The sequence below is a fragment of the Gigantopelta aegis genome, chromosome 11 (genome assembly GCF_016097555.1).
Source record: "Gigantopelta aegis isolate Gae_Host chromosome 11, Gae_host_genome, whole genome shotgun sequence".
Lineage (NCBI taxonomy): Eukaryota > Metazoa > Mollusca > Gastropoda > Neomphalida > Peltospiridae > Gigantopelta > Gigantopelta aegis.
In genome coordinates, this window is record NC_054709.1 from 6,396,121 (window position 1) to 6,416,738 (window position 20,618).

At 38.6% G+C, this 20,618-nt stretch overlaps 2 protein-coding genes across 2 annotated transcripts in view; one reads left to right on the forward strand and one right to left on the reverse strand.

Annotated features, from left to right (window-relative positions):
• LOC121385302 (leishmanolysin-like peptidase) overlaps positions 1-3,263 on the forward strand; it is a 36,184-nt gene extending 32,921 nt beyond the window's left edge. The window contains exon 17 of the mRNA XM_041515925.1: positions 1,212-3,263. Within this exon, the coding sequence (XP_041371859.1) occupies positions 1,212-1,379 (168 nt within the window). The 3' untranslated portion in view covers positions 1,380-3,263. The remainder of the gene's footprint in view (positions 1-1,211) is intronic.
• Positions 1-20,618, reverse strand: part of LOC121385305 — a 250,701-nt gene that overhangs the window by 85,472 nt on the left and 144,611 nt on the right. The window lies entirely within an intron of this gene.

The following is a 20,618-nucleotide window of genomic DNA, read 5'->3' on the forward strand; positions in this document are numbered from 1 at the left end:
TTATATCTCCAGCCAAACACTTTAGGAAGAAGTGAGGTGTGTTAGGAAGACGTGAGGTGTGTTAGAAAGAAGTGAGGTGTGTTAGGAAGAAGTGAGGTGTGTTAGGAAGACGTGAGATGTGTTAGGAAGATGTGAGGTGTGTTGGAAGAAGTGAGGTGTGTTAGGGAGAACATCCATTTTCTTAAAAATTACATTTAAAAAAATCATTACATTATGATATATGATTAAAAGTTTGTTTTGTTTAATGACACTACTAGAGCACATTGATTTATTTATCATCAGCTAGTGGAGGTCAAACATTTGGTAATTTTGACATATAGTCTTAGAGAAGAAACCCGCTACATTAGTAGCAGGGGATCTTTTATATGCACCATCCCACAGACATGATAACACATACCACGGCCTTTGATATACCAGTCATGGTGCACTGGCTAGAGATATATGATTACTCCTCTAAAATCAATTTAATGTGCAGATTCAGCAAGGGGCCTGGTGACCCCCCATTCCCCATTTTTGGACAAACAATATATTATATATTACAGAATACACAAAAAATGCAAACTTATCCCCTCTATCTGCCAAGGATGTTTAAATTCTGTTTTCAAAAACAACAATGGGTTTTGGACCCCCTATATCTAAATACGATTCCTGTCAATGGGCCCTTTGGGCTATTTCTCGTTCCAGCCAGTGCATCACGACTGGTATATCAAAGGCCGTGGTTTGTGCTATCCTGTCTGTGGGATGGTGCATATAAAAGATCCCTTGCTACTAATTGAAAAAATGTACCGGGTTTCCTCTCTTGTGCCAAAATGACCATATGTTGGACATCCATTAGCCGTTGATTAATAAATCTATGTGCTCTAGTGGTGTCGTTAAAATAAAAAACCCAAAACAAACTATTAAAGAATGCTGGATCCGCACCTGTAAATTATTAATAATCACTGGCGTAGGAAGCAGGGGGTGGGGGGGGGGGGGGGGGGGGGCAAGGGGGACATATGCCCCCCTCCTTTCAAATATTTTGCTTTATATTTGCTTTATAATAGTGTAAAAGTGTAAATATAAAAGTGCGCCCACCCCCCTCTACTTTTTGGCACCTTCCTATGCCACTGAATATTAATGAATTATTTTCCTCAGCATTTTTAATCACTATTTCTTACAGACTTAATGGACTTAAAGTTTCTGGAACTCTTTGGGGGTTTTTTTTTTTTCAGGAGTCTGGAGTTATCTGCCCACCAGATCTACCAATCCCTCCTCATGAAGAAGTAGCATTAAGAGCCCCGTGTGCTGGATCTTCGACAAATCCAAATATTTATGCAGTATTGTTTTTGATTATTGTGCAATATGTATTCCTCGTACATAATCGCTGTTGTGCTTCTTGATGTTAAACGTTTTATCAGTTTAATTTTTATAAGCTATATCTGGGGTTTTTTTTTTTTTATATTATAGTGCATTTTACAGTTTTTAGTATGATGTTATTACACATTTTATCAATTTATTTTAAGCATATTATTTTAATTTTAAAGAGAACCCAATCTGAAGTGCTGTCTTATCAATACAGTTGTTGATATTTATTTAAAAAATGAACAGTTTTGCAGCATGGGTATGCATTTATGTGGGCAAAGAAACAAGTGATGTATATAATGTAAACAGGCGTGTGTGCAGGAATTTTAGAATGGGCAGGGGTCTAGACTTTTATGACTGACGTTTATAGAGGGTTCGTGTCATTCTGCCCCGGAATAATATGGAGAAAAAATCCTAAAAATTGCCTGACCAGGGAGGGTTTTTAACATGCGAAACCCTCCCCCTTCATACATGCCGCCTGGTAAAGTGTCTTGACATCTTCAAAAAAAAAAAAGTTTGTTTTGTTTAACAACACCACTAGAGCACATTGATTTATTAATCATCGGCTGTTGGATGTCAAACATATGGTCATTTTGACACAGTCATAGAGATGAAAAACCGACTACATTTTTCCATTAGTAGCAAGGGATCTTTTATATGCACCATCCCACAGACAGGATAGCACATACCACGGCCTTTGATATACCAGTCGTGGTGTGACATCTTCAAAGGCTGAACATTACTTTCCTATGATGTTCTGAATGTGGACAAATTGTGAAATTTTAAGTATATTTTATTTTAAATTAAACATTACTCAATCTAAATTGCAAACCTGTTATATTAATATCCAAGGTTTGTATTTATGCATAAGACACCTGTCTTCTTCACAGGCTGAAAAAGACTTTCCTGTTGTTCATAATGTAGACAAGTTATGTCATTTTAAACATATTTTATTTTAAACAACTGTTGCTTAAGTCAAATGATACTTGTGATAGATGTAATATATCAGCTGAGAGGAGTGACGTCATGTTATGAAAATAAGCTGTGGTGAATTTTGTATTTAATAATGATACCAAATTTACAAGACTGATTGCTCTAGAATGGATTTCTGGGACATGACCTTGTGTAGGTGTTGTTTCTGGTATTTCATCTCAAGAAAATTTATCTATGTAGCTCGCTAAAGCTTGCTACAAAGATTTGGTCTGTACATTTACATCTGATACTGGTGTGAAAGATTTTGTTTTAATCAATTTTTATTATTTTGGGGTACTTTTGTGTGATTTTTCCCATAGATGGTCACATTTGATCTTGTATCCCGGAGTGGTGCAGACGGTACGGCTGGTACGACCATTTTTTCTGTGTTATATTTGTTGTATCTGTGAAAATGTCCTTCACAGGTGAATTTGAAAGGAAAGTCTGGCAACCTCGAGCTGTACCACTATGTTTTACACTATTATGTTTTGATATTACAATGCATGCATAAATTCTTACTTGATTTTATATATCATTCAGTTAAACAAAAACCTAATGAGTGTTTTATTTTATGTTGATTCGCATATCAGTTGTTTATATCATTATTATCATATAAATATCAGCTTATGTAATTTAATACACACAGGCTGTTTTCTGAATGTATCTACATTTTACAATTTTGCTGAAATTGAATCTCAAAAGACCTTTTTTATAGAAATGGAAAGAAATGTTTAATTAACAACATGTCAGCACATTTTAAACTATAGATCATGGCAAACCTTGCAGAGTTCATCACTCTTTACCATCATGGGATAAAGCCGATAACCTTTTTCATTTGAACTTATTTTCGTGCTTATATCCAATTAAGGTTCAAGCATGCTGTCCTGGGCACACACCTCAGCTATCTGGGCTGTCTGTCCAGGACAGTGGGTTAGTTGTTAATTGTTAGTGGTTAGTGAGAGAGAAGAGGGTGTAGTGGCTTTACACCTACCCATTGAGCCCTTAAGAACTCGCTCTGGGTTGGAGCCGGTATCAGGCTGCGAACCCTGTACATACCAGCCTGTAGTCTGATGGCTTATCCACTGCACCACCGAGGCCGGTTGCCGATAACCTACATGCGTATGTCATTAATAAGTGTTATTCACACTATGTGCTAGTAGTTCAGGCCTGGTGCTTATAAAACTTTTACAGTCTAGACTCAAGCCTCTGTTAAGAGTCTGAGATTTTAACGCCATGGCAACGCCATACAAATTGTACAGGTATGTGTGTGTTGTCATTGGAGATTGAGTTTTATAAGCAGGCCTCTGGACATTGTAGAGTGTAGCTGGCACAGTCTGATACTACTACTGTTGATGAAATGAACTGTTGTTCATCTTGACTAAATTTACAAAGCCTGTTGTTTGTCTTACACATTGTAACTATACCCATTTCCAGTTCGTAAATACCAGTGTTTAAGAAAAACAGGCCAAAAATATCAAACACAATAAATATTTTCCTTACAACCGCACAATATGAAAAACTCACCAAAATTGCCTACACACAAGACCTATGGGCAGAGCAAAAGGTCTAAAGTAAAGTTTCACTCAGCTGATAGCTCTCGTGTGGGTTCGGCTTTAGATAACTTCGAAAATCTGGCTAACCAATGGCAATAGTAGTTATTTACTAGTCCAACATTGAATATCACTAGCCATTAGAGTGGGGATACCATAATCTAGAAGCCCTGTCTGGCATGGCATTAGTAGTTATTTACTAGCCCAACATTGAATATCACTAGTCATGGGAATGGGGCTACCATAATCTAGAAGTCCTGTCTGGCATGGCATTAGTAGTTATTTACTAGCCCAACATTGAATATCACTAGCCATTAGAGTGGGGATACCATAATCTAGAAGCCCTGTCTGGCATGGCATTAGTAGTTATTTACTAGCCCAACAATGAATATCACTAGCCATTAGAGTGGGGATACCATAATCTAGAAGCCCTGTCTGGCATGGCATTAGTAGTTATTTACTAGCCCAACATTGAATATCACTAGTTATGGGAATGGGGCTACCATAATCTAGAAGCCCTGTCTGGCATGGCATTAGTAGTTATTTACTAGCCCAACATTGAATATCACTAGCCATTAGAGTGGGGATACCATAATCTAGAAGCCCTGTCTGGCATGGCATTAGTAGTATTTACTAGCCCAACATTGAATATCACTAGCCATTAGAGTGGGGCTACCGTAATCTAGAAGCCCTGTCTGGCATGGCATTAGTAGTTATTTACTAGCCCAACATTGAATATCACTAGTTATGGGAATGGGGCTACCATAATCTAGAAGCCCTGTCTGGCATGGCATTAGTAGTTATTTACTAGCCCAACATTGAATATCACTAGCCATTAGAGTGGGGATACCATAATCTAGAAGCCCTGTCTGGCATGGCATTAGTAGTTATTTACTAGCCCAACATTGAATATCACTAGCCATTAGAGTGGGGCTACCGTAATCTAGAAGCCCTGTCTGGCATGGCATTAGTAGTTATTTACTAGCCCAACAATGAATATCACTAGCCATTAGAGTGGGGATACCATAATCTAGAAGCCCTGTTGGCACAGTGTTTTTACATATCGTACTGATTGGAGACTTGATTACATGTGTCTTTTGGAATGAATAAATTTACAGTGCTAATTTTAAGATCCATCTGTGTTCACCATATACAGACATTTCTATTGCTTTCTTTTTTATTTACATTTTGTCAGATTTGTTTAAGTAGGTGCTAATACGATTGAATTCCCCAAATGATGTGTTTTCTCCTTATACAAATGTACGTTTGTAATAAATGTGTTTATATTTTTATATACATGTGTGTATTTCTTTCAGTAAATGTTAATTTACTATTTCTATGCATATAAGGTGTTAGAGAATTTTTTTTTAAAAGATGTTGTGTTTTATGTTTTATTGTAAGCCAATCCATTAAGTGCCAAGTAATTACTATTTATATTGAGATACGTTGTGTGGGGTTTTTGTGTGTTTTTGTTTTGTGTTTTTTTAGTTCCTTTTGTTTGTGTGTGTGTGTTCTGTACGTTGCTTGTTGTGCATACAAGAGAGATGTTAGTGTGAAATTGTTCTTCAAAGATAATCATGTTAACAAACATGTTATGGGAAAGTGTATGCAAGAAATTGTCACACACAGTATAGGGAAACAGGGTTTTAGTTTTTTCTTAAATTTTGTATGCAGGTTGGTTTTTAAAGAAAAGTGTTTGCATAAACATTTTCATGTCACAAATACATTTTGTGTGATTGCAAAATGTACAGTTTTATGCAATGCTTATTGGTTCTTTTTAATGTTTCTTGGTAGGCTAACCCCATTTATCCAGTGCATGGTGGTCAAAAACCAATTTTCATAATCATTTCTGCAATAGCATTCTGGGTGAGCAGATAATGTCGCCAAATTATCCAGAGGCGGATCAAGGCCCCCCCCCCCATGTTGCGACAGTTATAATGTTATTATATATTAGTTTTAATTTGTTTACGATCCTCTCCAAACCTCCCGCAAAGTTCCATTGGCATTTCGCCTCATGTCATTGGGGCCCTCCTAAATTGATTTTTCTGGATCCGCCACTGTTATCTGTTTAAACTTTGAAAATTGCAGAAACCCAATTACAAAATAGCAATTATTATATGACATTTAGGTTCAAACACTTGCTTGCTGAACTTGAGCATGTTAAAATTTAGGAAGAAAGATGATTTCCCCACTCGTCTTGCTGAGAGATACAGGATAAAAAAAACAATAACTGGTTAATGACGTGGGTTATGGGTTTTATCCTGTTCCAGATGAAAAGTGTTTTTCCCCACATTCAATCCTTCACATAATGAAGCCGGTATCCAACATCATTAATCTGTTATTCTGGAAGGAAGGAAGGAAATATTTTATTTAACGACGCACTCAACACATTGTATTTACGGTTATATGGCATCAGACATATGGTTAAGGACCACACAGATATTGAGAGAGGAAACCTGCTGTCGCCACTTCATAGGCTATTCTTTTGCGATTAGCAGCAAGGGATCTTTTATATGCACCATCCCACAGACAGGGTAGCACATACCACGTCCTTTGATATACCAGTCGTGGTGCATTGGCTGGAACGAGAAATAGCCCAATGATCCACCGACGGGGATCGATCCCATACCGATCACGCGTCGAGCGGGCGCTTTATAGCACTGGACAACGTCCCGTCCCCCTAATCTGTTATTCTGTATGCATGTGTATATACACGTGGTGATAGCCATGTAGCTTGCGAAATGCACATTTTATTTGTAATACTATTTATTACTTTATGCTGCACATATTTGTGGTGATTATGTATTGTGTAAGTTGTTTGCTACACGTATTAAAATACACGTAGCAAACAAACTGTGTACATTTGCTAGAAATAAGGAGGTTCATATAACAAATTCATTGGTTTATTATTTAACATTTAGTGAAATATCTTAAAATATCAGTGAAATAAAAGTGTTATCAGTCACTCAGTGACACATTTTAGAGGGAAAATTTCACTCTAAAATGTGTTATCACTGTAAGAAATCCGGAACTATTTTGCTGCTGGCATTTTAAAAATAAAGGGAAATTACCAAAAGTTATATAATAAATAGAAAAATTCATGTTTTTTGTCAAATATGATTTATATCTCATCTCGTGAAGTTTGAAATCATATCACACTCGTCACGCAAGCGCAACTCGTGAGATATGATTGCAAACTTCACTCGGTGAGATATAAATCATATTTGACAAAAAAAAACATGCAATATCCTCTATTTATTTTGTATAACGCTTGTCAGTAAAGTTGCGACATGAGACTCGCGTTTTGAAGATTTGAACTGAAAACAGTTTGTGCCCAATTTGCATTCCTTTACAGAAGTGTTTCGATTTGATTTGGGTAAGCTTCAAACAAGCCAGTTGAAAAGAAACGGAGGTGGAAGGGGTGGGGTGTGTGTATGATGCGGACACCGGGCCTAATTTTAGTAAACACCGTAAGCCTAGTTTTGCACGTAAATAGTGTAAATCTACGACTAAACTACAATTCGTATTACTGCTATAGTACAACAAATGTAGTTAGAAGTACACATATTTCATTTCATTTCGTCTTTAAAATGCTCCATTTTCCTTAATGATGTAATTTTCTTCGTGAAATAGATGCCGAACACTTGTAAATATATGTCCGGTATAACTGCTAGTCGCAGACGTAAATTTACGATGTTTTCTCAAATTGGCCCCTAATCCATTGGGTAGTACTCGTAGTGCAATGACAAACCTCACCACCCCATCCACCCCACCCAATCCATCCCAGACACGCATACAACTATTGCCATATCCAAATGGAGTCACTGGTATCCAGCGATCCCACAAAACCCCACCGTTTTTTGTGACTTTTAAAATTCATCAATATTAAACTGGACAATGAATGAGTGTGAGAAAAAGGGGAGTACGGTAACAATTTTAAGGGTGTATTGAATATACTTATGCTGTTGTGTATTTCTGATGTTTGAAAGACAATAGAAGGTCGATTTAACAAAGTATAATCCATCCCACGTGTAACGCTTTTCTTCATGCTATGGCATTTACTACAAGTTATTTATTTCGGAGCGGAGCGGATATGTTTTAACGTGCACATATACTACGAAGGTTTCGCGCACGCCTGTCACGGGCTTAATCTCTGACTTTATTTCGGAGCCGATTGTTTTCTAAATTGGACAGAAAAAGTAGTGGATTGTTTTTGTTGTTGTATTTTTGGGTGGTTTTTTGTTGTTGTTGTTTTGTGTTTTTTTGGGGGGCGGGGGGTTGTTGTTTTTTTGTTATTTCCCAAACACTTTTACGTTTCTTCTTACATCCAATAAAACTGAAATTATTTAAAAAAAAAAAAAAAATGTAGGAGGATGAGATGGACTATACTGTTACACCGCCACCCACTACAATTCCTGAATCAGAATATATAGCAAGGAGTGTAATAAAGAAGAAATACGTCTGTCTCTTAATATTTGTCATGATACTGAAAATAAATGGACAAACCTGTGGTTCGTTGTGTTTTGTTATTATTATTAGGTTCTCAAGCCTTTGGCGGGAACCAATTGTTTTTATTTTATTATTGTTTTATTTTATTTATTTTTAAAACATCCGATTCTATATTTAGATGATACATTTAATACGAATGGATGCATGTGCTTTCCCACACACAGGATAGCACGCACCACAACTTGTCACACCAGAAACCCTCCCCATGCATACACGCTTGACACCAAATATAAAGCAAAATGGTCTTCACGCTATTCAAATTTTTTAAACTTTGAAATATGATTAACAAATATTTTTTCTGTTTTCTTCGTGATTGATTAAACTACTGCGAATCTGGGGAAAAAGAAGGTAGTACAAACCTGGTAATATAAAATCAGTATTCCATAGAGACCAAGATAGATGCACAGAAGTGAAGTATATGACTTCGGCTAGATTTGCTATCAATATTCCACAATGTTGATTCAAACGGGGGAATCGTGCATCTATATTTATCATTTTTACACTCCTGTGACTAAAGTTTTACAATACAGTTTACATAACTAGGGAAATCGTTTAATTGAGTTCGTATCAAAACAGAAAAAAAAGAGAAGATTGCCCTCTAAGTTATTTCCATTTCTAAAAAGATAATTTTCGTTGTTTCTGATCGATAAGACCGGCGTCGTGGTTAGGCCATCGGTCTACAGGTTGGTAGGTACTGGGTTCGGATCCCAGTCGAGGCATGGGATTTTTAATCCAGATACCGACTCCACTTCCTGAGTGAGTGCTCCGCAAGGCTCAATGGGTAGGTGTAAACCACATGCACCGACCAGTGATCCATAACAAAGGTTCAACAAAGGCCATGGTTTGTGCTATCTTGCCTGTGGGAAGCGCAAATAAAAGATCCCTTGCTGCTAATCGGAAAGAGTAGCCCATGTAGTGGCGACAGCGGGTTTCCTCTCAAAATCTGTGTGGTCCTTAACCATATGTCTGACGCCATATAACCGTAAATAAAATGTGTTGAGTGCGTCGTTAAATAAAGCATTTCTTTCTTTCTTTCTTTCCATATTTATCATTTTTACACTCCTGTGACTGTTTTACAATACAGTTTACATAACTAGGGAAATCGTTTTTGAGTTCGTACCAGAACAGAAAAAAAAGAGAAGATTGCCTTCTAAGTGATTTCCATTTCTAAAAAGGTAATTTTCCTTGTTTCTGATCGATAATCCGTCCAACAGGGAATACCTTCTGTCATACTATGGAATTTACTACAAGTTATTTATTTCTCAGCTAGCCCAGTGGTAAAGCGTTCGCTTGATGCGTGGTCGGTCTAGGATCGATCCCCGTCGGAGGACCCATTGGGCTAATTTTCGTTCCAGCCAGTGCTCCACAACTGGTGTAACAAAGGCCGTGGTATGTACTATCCTGTCTGTGGGATGGTGCATATAAAAAAAATCCCTTGCTGCTAATCGAAAAGAGTAGCCCATGAAGTGGCGACAGCGGGTTTCCTTTCTTAATATCTGTATCTGACGCCATATACCGGCCTCGGTGGCGTCGTGGCAGGCCATCGGTCTACAGGCTGATAGGTACTGGGTTCGGATCCCAGTCGAGGCATGGGAGTTTTAATCCAGATACCGACTCCAAACCCTGAGTGAGTGCTCCGCAAGGCTCAATGGGTAGGTGTAAACCACTTGCACCGACCAGTGATCCATAACTGGTTCAACAAAGGCCATGGTTTATGCTATCCTGCCTGTGGGAAACGCAAATAAAAGATCCCTTGCTGCCTGTCGTAAAAGAGTAGCCTATGTGGCGACAGCGGGTTTCCTCTAAAAAAAAAAAATCTGTGTGGTCCTTAACCATATGTCTGACGCCATATAACCGTAAATAAAATGTGTTGAGTGCGTCGTTAAATAAAACACTTCTTTCTTTCTGACGCCATATAACCGTATATAAAATGTGTTGAGTGCGTCATTAAATAAAACAGTTCCTTCCTTATTTCTGAGCCGATTGTTTTCTAAATTGCACACAATAATAGTAAAAAATAATTCTTATTTCCAAAACACTTTTCTTCTTACGTCAAACCTGAAATTGTGTGGGAAAAAAACTTACTTGTAAGATGATGACACGGACTATAGTTGCTCAGTTTGGGGTGACGTTGAACTACAAGTTTTTTTTTTCATTTCATCTTATTTTCGTGCTTTTATCCAGTTAAGGTTCAAGCACGCTGTTCTGGGCACACGTCTCAGTTGTCTGTCCGGGACAGTGGGATACTTGTTTGTGGTTAGTGAGAGAGAAAAGAGGGTGTAGTGGTCTTGCACCTACCCATCGAGTCGTTAAAACACGCTCTGGATAAGAGTAGGTACCGGGCTGCGTACCCAGTACCTACCAAAGAAATGAGGAAGTACTTGATATTGGATACTAAATTTAATTAACCATTAGTTGAGTAATTTGTGTATAACATACACAGATCTGAAGTGAGAATGCATCTCAGTACCTGACACTAGGTATGAGCGTTTAGGTAAAGCTCTCGTTTGATGCGTAGTCGGTCTGGGATTGATCCCCGTCGGTGGACTGTTTCTCGTTCCAGCCAATGCACCACGACTTATATCAAAATTAAAGTTTGTATTATTTTGTGACACCTCTAGAGCACATTGATTTATTAATCATCGGCTATTGGATGTCAAACATTTGGTAATTTTGACATAGTCTTAGATAGGAAACCCGCTACATCTTTTATATACTCAATGTGCTCTAGTGGTGTTGTTAACCAAAACAAACTAACAAACGTTTATATACACCATCCCACAGACAGGATAACACATACCACGGCCTTTGATATACTAGTTGCAGTGCACTGGTTGGAACGAGAAATAGCCCGATGGGCCCACCAACAGGGGTCGATCCCAAACTGACCGCGCATATCAAATACAGCGATATGTGTTATCTTATCTGTGGGATGGGGGCCGGGATGTAGCTTGGTGGTAAAGCGTTCGCTTGATGCGCGGTCTGTCTGGGATCGATCCCCGTCGGTGGGCCTATTAGGCTATTTCTCGTCCCAGCTAGTGCACCACGACTGGTATACAAACGGTCGTGGTATGTGCTGTCTTGTCTATGGGATGGTGCATATAAAAGATCCCTTGTTGCTAAAGAGTAGCCCATGAAGTGGCGACAGTGGGTTTTCTCTCTCAATAACTGTGTAGTCCTTAGCCATATGTCCGACGCCATATAACCGTAAATAAAATGTAGTGAGTGCGTCGTTCAATAAAACATTTCCTTCCTTCTGTGGGATGGTTTACACACAGTATAACTATATGCCAAATTACGAAATGTTTGACATCCAATAGCCAATGATTCATAAATCAATGTGCTCTAGTGGTATATGTCAACAGTACCAAATGTTTGACATCCAATAGCTAATACTTATTAAATCAATTACTGCTGATACTGTTTATGTGCTCCCCTATTTATTTTTATCAGTATAGATATTAAGAATAAGACATGACGAAACACTTGGTTTTGTTGATCATGTTTTACTCAGTATTAGAAAGTTTGTTTTGTTTAACGACACCACTAGAGCACATTGATTTATTAATCATCGGCTATTGGATGTCAAACATATGGTAATTTTTGTGTCATAGAGAGGAAACCAGCTACCCGATGGGGATCGATCCCAAACCGATCGCGCATCAAGCGAGCGCTTTACCACTGGGCTACGTCCCGCCCCCCCCCCCCCCCCCCCCCCCCGTGTCTGTGTAAAGTACAAATATGTAATGTTGAATTGCATGTCAGAAACGTCAGACTAATTGTCAGTGATACGGTTAATTTCATGGTTGCATTCACTCTTTCCTGTTAGTTCTGGTGTGATTATTTCCACAGTTTCGATTTAAAACTAAGCAATACTGCACGACTGGCAGTTAAATTCTATTTATCTTACGAATTGTTTGAAACGTATTTTAACGAGCGATAGCGGGTTTCGATAGTGCTGATTTCATTAGACGTTATGGCGTCGATAAACTGATAACCCATGCACATGGTAGAGCGTCGTGTGATACTGAACAAAGACAACAGACTAACCAGTGACAACAACAAGTCATTGTATTTCAAATACATCGTATTACATGTACACTAACACCACAAACACAAGTTTTACAACTTATTACATATAATTATCACACATACTGTAGTTTCTCTAGTAGACCGAGTATCCCCATATCTATAATAACATATTGTATAATTGTCGTTATCAACAAGAAACAGCCAACTGCTTTGATACAAAAAACTATGGCGTGTTCAAGAGGAAGAGCGCTCGCGAACAATTTGACTGGTACCAACGTCTTCTATCATATCACTATCCTTTAAAGTTGGGAGCAAAAGCGAATCTAGCGAGTGACCGCGAACGCTCGTTATCTTGAACTCACCGCGTGTATTCGGCAATAATAATAGACTTAACAACAAAAGAAAACGCGTATATATACTCTTTAAAAAAAGTAGGGGAACCTGAAATATTAATGTTAATATCAACTATCAGACCGAACATACGTTTTGTCCACAGACATTCTAGTAAAGAACGTTCAGGTATGTATATCAACACACCGAAACACATTCCATAGTTTGCACGTGCATCACGCAGTTGCCCCGTACACGTGCGTGGGGTGTCATTCTCGATTTTGACAATTTCAAGGAAGGTCAATTAATCACTGTGAAACATTATTTCCATGAATCTTTTTCATTCTGTTGATCATACAGATGTTATTGTTTTGTTTTTAGTCATTTTTATTGTTTGGATTTGCGATGGTGTCCAAGTTACGGGTCAGACGATTAGAAATCGTCTTCATGCTCGACGGCCCCGGGTTGTGCCTACCATGACAAATCGTCACATTGCCCACAGACGTGAATTGTGTAGGGAGTGTCAGAACTGGGGTATTCGTCACTGGTCACGTGTCATGTTTTCAGATGAGTCCCTATTCACTTTGGACTTCCTTGACAGGCGTGGTCGGGTCTGGCGACGACGAAATGAACGGCACGCCAACGCCACAATGCGATTTCATGACAGATTTGGCGGTGGATCGGTTATGGTGTGAGGAGGTACCACTATGACTGACAGAACCCCCCCCCCCCCCCCCCCCCCATATTGTGCAAGGAAGGGTCACTGGGCAGTACTACCTGGACAACATACTGACACCCTTTGTCGTCCCGTTTGCTAGGCGTGTGGGTCGACGTTTTGTTTTTTAGGACGACAATGCCCGTGCTCACCGTGCACGGATCGTCAATGCTCACCTCCAGTAGCACAACATCTATCGAATGCCGTGGCCAGCAATGAGTCCAGAACTTTCCCCCATTGAACACGTCTGGGGCATGATAAAGAGACGTGTGCGTCAACGCTAAAGACCGCCGACAACGTTAGCGGAACTTGGTCAGGCGCTGCAAGAGGAGTGGAACAGACTCCCTAAAATTGCCATTGGGAGACTCATACGCAGTATGCCTCGTCGACTGAATGAATGTCTGACACATCGTGGCGGTATCACCCACTACTGATAAAAAACCCCGTCAACTTTCAAATTTCACTTCTGACCCCAGTCGTCCTTCAAGGTCTTTGGTGATCATAAAACCTACTGTAATACTGTAATGTTTGCCCAATTAATTCACAATTATCATATAACCATTCCCCACAGCTAATATACCTTACAATTTTGGCAATTATAAATTCTTATTAGAGTTCCCCTACTTTGTTTGAAGAGTATATATATATATATATATATATATATATAAGATCCAAGGGAATAATCTGTGATATCCAGACAGTCAGTAGTTTAAAGTGACAGACCCTAGTTTTTAAACACTAAGATATAGTTGTTGTTTTAATATTAATTCAAGAAAGGGAAACCTGTCATGGCTCGTTTTACAGTCACCGTAAACATGTTTCAAACACACAGTGGAACTGGATGGAACAAGCATTCTGCGAGTACTGCTAAAGCAATACGTGTCCCCTATCTGGCCCAACACATTTTGGTATCTCCTAAGTTCATACATGGGTAAAATGCTATGAAAGTGAAACGTGGTCTGTAACAGTACATGATTAAGCTATACACAAAATGTCAGCTCAATATCTTGAGGCATTGCAAAGACAAAAGTCTGGAAAACAAATGTTCTTCTCTCCTAAGTTTAATGGCCATGTCTCAAAAACAAAAACATGAGTAAATCGCAATGAAAGTCAAACTTTATCTGTAACAGTACATGATAAAGCTATATACACAACTTCAACTCAGTATTTTGAGGCATTGGGAGAGAGAGAGAGAGAGAGAGAGAGAGAGAGAGAGAGAGAGAGAGAGAGAGAGAGAGAGAGAGAGAGAGAGAGAGAGAGAGAGAGAGAGAGAAAGAGAGAGAGAAAACATCCGGAAAACTGTATGTGTGACAGATGGACAGAAAGACAGACAGACAAAAGGGATAACATAATTACTTACGTACATTTATGCGCTATCAAATGTTATATGAACTTCGAACTTTGACCCATACAGATGTAATCTACTATGGAGCTATCTTTAGTGAGTTATCTGTCGGGAGACCCTTTACTTGTAGAGGATTTCGAGGGATTGGGGGTGAGGCATGCGACTAAAAGCTCACACAAGGCACCAAATACCACTTCAAATACACCGTAATATACAAAACAAGCAGCAGTAATGCTAACAATATCCGGACGGTCACATGTTCCTCGGCTTGGATTTCAATAGGATATATATTATTTTTATGTATTTATTATTATGACGAAGAAAAAATATATTTTTACTTTGAGTAAGCAAACATATACATTTACTATGACAAAGAGAACGCTGTTTATGGCTCATAGAACAGTTAGATTATGATACTATGATCGAGATCCCGCACACATGTTCTACAATCTATATTACATATTATTTAATTCCATGACAATGACAAAGAGTATATCTGTAAACTGCGATATAGATAATGTTGTGGTTTATTTTTATATATTTTTTATTATACAAAGAATAATTGTATTTATATTTATTATGAAAAAGAAAACGTGTTTTACTGTGAAAAAAGAAGTATATTTTACTCTGTATGTTTGTATTTTATAAAACATTTTATTAAAACAGAAACAATTTTATTATGACAAAGGAACCATATTTTTAAACAAACAGAACACGTATATTACTACATGTATCAAAAAACACACATTAGATAATAAATGAAATATAAAAACAAAACCGGCCGACTTACTGACAGAAAACGGCTAATTTACCGCAAATATATATAACGAAGTACTGCTATAACGAACAGATGTGTCTGGTCTCTTGCAGTACTGTATACACATCGGTTCGTTATAGCAGTAGATCGTCATATATATTTGAGGGAAATTAGTCGTTTTCATTCAGTAGGTCGGCCGTTTTTGTTTTTATATTACATTTATTATCATCAATATCAGTGCAGTCATTTTGGATGCATTGCCGTTAATGATTCTGAATGATATGATACAAATAAGATAACACAAATATGATCGGTTCGCTGTATATACACTAATTGACACTGAAATTCACAATTTTGACAAACAAATTGGTTCGTTTTAACAGTTAATTCGCTATACATTGTTCGATCTGTACATTAATATCTATTAATACTATATAGGGGGAAACACGGGATTTTACAATCAGTTCGTTCTAACCGGTAGTTTGATGTAAGCGTGTTTATTTTAATTCAGAACCATCGCCGTACGTATATTTGAAAGACATTTCATTCATTTGAACTTATTTTCGTGCTTATACCCAATTAAGGTTCAAGCACGCTGTCCTAGGCACACACACACACACCTCAGCTATCTATTTTGTCTGTACAGGACAGTCGGTTAGTTATTAGTGAGAGATAAGAGGGTGTAGTGGTTTCACACCTACCCATTGAGTTGTTAAAACTCGCTCTGGGTGGAAGCCGGTACCGGGCTGCGAACGCTGTACCTACCAGCCTTAAGTCCGATAACTTAACCACGACAGCATCGAGGCCGGTTTTGAAAGACAAGACATTTTGTGTAAATCAGTTTTGATAGGGTATCAATGGTGAACATGCCTCAGGGGTCGAGGATTGAGAAAGTTAATTGATGTGTTCAGCATTGTGCACCAGAACCTGCTCAGGAAACTAATACTAGTATTAGAAAATTTAAATGAGTACAATCTTTTCAGCTAGTACAGTGAAAGCCCTCTAAACCGAACACCCTTGGTACCGGGGCGAGACGTAGCCCAGTGGTATAGCGCTCGCTTGATGTGCGGTCGGTTTGGGATCATTGGGCTATTTCTCGTTCTAGCCAGTGCACCACGACTGGTACACCAAAGGCCGTGGTATGTGCTATCCTGTCTGTCAGATGGTGCATATAAAAGATCCCTTGCTGCTAATCGAAAAGAATAGCCCATGAAGTGGCGACAGTGGGTTTCCTCTCTCAATATCCGCGTGGTCCTTAACCATATGTCCGACGCCATATAACCGTAAATAAAATGTGTTGAGTGCGTCGTTAAATAAACCATTTCCTTCCTTCCTTCCCTTAGTACCAAGACAAATGTCCCATTTAAGAGGGATCCGGTTCTGTCATGGTTATTAAAAAGGGACTCTGCAAAACGTCCGGTTTTGAGGGAATTCCGGTTTACAGAGGGTCCGGTCTTGAGAGGTTTCACTATATAATATGTAGGTGATTACGTTTCACATTTACATTTAAAGTAACATCAATACTAGTCTACATAATCTACATCATTTTTGTTTTTCATTTGACATAAAAAGAAAAGAATAAATGTATCTGTATCCGACGCCAATAACTGTAAATAACATGTGTTGAGTGCGTCGTTAAAAAAAAACATTTCTTCTTCTTCTTCTTCTTCTTCCGTCGTATTAATCCAGTCTTATTTACAAGCAGATTTACAATTTATAACACCTTTGAGCAAATATATTACGGTAGGCCCTAGTCTAAACTCAAATCAAAATTAATTATATGTACAACAATTGACTTCTAGATCACGTAACAGCAATCATAGCCCTTTCAAATATAGTCGAACCTGTTTATACAGGACACCAAAGAAGCTACAGTAACAACAAAGGTATTTTGCCTTCAAACAGATTTTTTTTTCTTTTGCAAAAACAAATTGACGATAATATGTGTTAGTCTACTCCACAGTAATACATCAAAACAATGTAAAATTATAAAACTGTGTTAGTCTACTCCACAGTAATACATCAAAACAAATGTAAAATTATAAAACTGTGTTAGTCTACTCCACAGTAATACATCAAAACAAATGTAAAATTATAAAACTGTGTTAGTCTACTCCACAGTAATACATCAAAACAATGTAAAATTATAAAACTCTAACAGAAGCCGTAGCATACAAAGTTTGTTTTGTTTAACGACACCACTGGAGCACATTGATTTCTTAACCATCAGCTAGTGGATGTCAATTAGCGGGGGGGGGGGGGGGGGAGACGCTATAATTATCATCAGACGCCCGTAAGAACCGTGATGGCCTGGGGCGGGGGGGGGGGGGGGGGGGGGGGGGGTGCATTAAATAAATAAAGATAAAAATACGACTTGTGCCCCCTTCCGTTTACTGAGCTGTGACACACTCACACGAGAGTGTGGCCTTCCCTCACTCCACATTACATATCGCTCCTATGAGCCTGTAAACGGCCTAAACAACGTCAGACTTATGAAATGTTTTCAACAGCCGATGCTTAATAAATCGAAGTGTTTGAGAGGTGCCTTTAAACAAAACGACCGGCCTCGGTGGCGTCGTGGCAGGCCATCGGTCTACAGGCTGGTAGGTACTGGGTTCGGATCCCAGTCGAGGCATGGGATTTTTAATCCGGATACCGACTCCAAACCCTGAGTGAGTGCTCCGCAAGGCTCAATGGGTAGGTGTAAACCACTTGCACCGACCAGTGATCCATAACTGGTTCAACAAAGGCCATGGTTTGTGCTATCCTGCCTGTGGGAAGTGCAAATAAAAGATCCCTTGCTGCTTTTCGGAAGAGTAGCCCATGTAGTAGTGACAGCGGGTTTCCTCTCAAAACCTGTGTGGTCCTTAACCATATGTCTGACGCCATATAACCGTAAATAAAATGTGTTGAGTGCGTCGTTAAATAAAACACTTTTTTTTTTTAAAACAAAACGAATTTTAACTGTGGCGTAACCATGAGACGGAGCATGGGGATCGTGCCTCCTCTCCCAGTTACTTCTCCCCCCCCCCCCCCACACCTGTTTTATATATCATATCTGTCGATTCGTAACACAATCTATAGGAAATGTACGCCCCCCCCCCCCCCCCCCCCCCCCCCAATGTGGATGTTCTCAATATAAAATACTGACTAAGTCAATGCTTAAACGTTACTGTAATCTAATTCTTTTGTTTCTTCTATTTATTCATTTTATTATTATTATTATTTTTTTTTTTTTTTTTTTATTATTATATTATTATTTTTTTTTTTTTATAATTATTATAATTATTATTCGTTGTTGTATACAGTGTCCTCTATAGACGGTTCGACTGTATTTTCAACACCAAACAGTCCGACCAGCAGTTTAACACGTTCTCATTTTAGTCGACGGCGCTTTTATCGGGCGTTCTGTTCCGGAGGATCGGTGTAGTGCCGCCGGGTGCAAAGGAGAAAAATAAGCTCAAACATCTCGGCCACTGTGACCAGGCTGAAACCCATGAAGAGGCCGACCTGTCCTCCTATAGAACCTGCACAATAATATTAGTATTAATAATAATAATAATGATAATGATGATGGTGATGATAATGATAATGATAATGATGATGATGATGATGATGATGATGATGATGATAATGATGATGATGATAATATTTAGTAATAGTAATAATAATAAGTAAAGAAATAATAATAATAATCATCATCATCATCATCTTCATCATCATCATAATAATAACAACAGTAACAACAGTAACAATGATAATAATAATAATAATAATAATAATAATAATAATAATAATAAATAATAGTGGTAGTAGTATTAGTATTAGTAGTAGTAGTAGTAGTAGTAGTAGTAGTAGTAGTAGTAGTAGTAGGAATAGTAGAAGTAGTAGTAGTAGTAGTAGTAGGTCTACAGGCTGGTAGGTACTGGGTTCGGATCCCAGTCGAGGCATGAGATTTTTAATCCAGATACCGACTCCAAACCCTGAGTGAGTGCTCCGCAAGGCTCAATGGGTAGGTGTAAACCACTTGCACCGACCAGTGATCCATAACTGGTTCAACAAAGGCCATGGTTTGTGCTATCCTGCCTGTGGGAAGCGCAAATAAAATATCCCTTGCTGCCTGTCGTAAAAGAGTAGCCTATGTGGCGACAGCGGGTTTCCTCTAAAAAAACCAGTGTCAGAATGACCATATGTTTGACGTCCAATAGCCGATGATAAGATAAAAAATCAATGTGCTCTAGCGGCGTCGTTAAATAAAACAAACTTTACTTTACTTTTAGTAGTAGTAGTAGTAGTAGTAGTAGTAGTAGTAGTAGTAGTAGTAGTTGTAGTAGTAGTAGTCAGGGCCGTAGCTAGCGGAGGGGGGGGGGGGTGTGCATTCGGAAAACATTATAGAAACTTAAAGAAAAGGAGTTTTAGACTATTAACTACTCAATTCCCCACCGCCCCCCCCCCCCCCCCAAACAAAAAATCCTAGCTACGGCCCTGGTAGTAGTAGTAGTAGTAGTAGTAGTAGTAGTGATAATAATAATAACAGTAATTGTAGTAATAGTAGTAGTAATAGTAGTAGTAGTAGTGGTGGTGGTGGTAGTGGTCGTAGTAGTAGTAGTGGTGGTGGTAGTAATAGTAGTAGTTGTAGTTGTAGTAGTAATTGTTGTAGTAGTAGGTAGTAGTAGTAGTAGTAGTGGTGGTAGTAGTAGTAGTAGTGGTGGTGGTGGTGGTGGTGGTAGTGGTAGTGGTGGTAGTAGTAGTATAGTAGTAGCAGCAGCAGAAGTAGTAATAATAGTAGTAGTAGTAGTAGCAGTAGTAGCAGTAGTAGTAATACTAGTAGTAGTAGTAGTAGTGGTGGTAGTAGTAGTAGTATAGTAGTAGCAGCAGCAGTAGTAATAATAGTAGTAGTAGTTGTAGCAGTAGTAGTAATAATAGTAGTAGTAGTAATAGTAGTAGTGGTGGTAGTAGTGGTAGTGGTGGTAGTAGTAGTAGTAGCAGTGGCAGCAGTAGTAATAGTAGTAGTAGTAGTAGTAATAGTAGCAGTAGTAGTAGCAGCAGCAGTAGTAGTAATAGTGG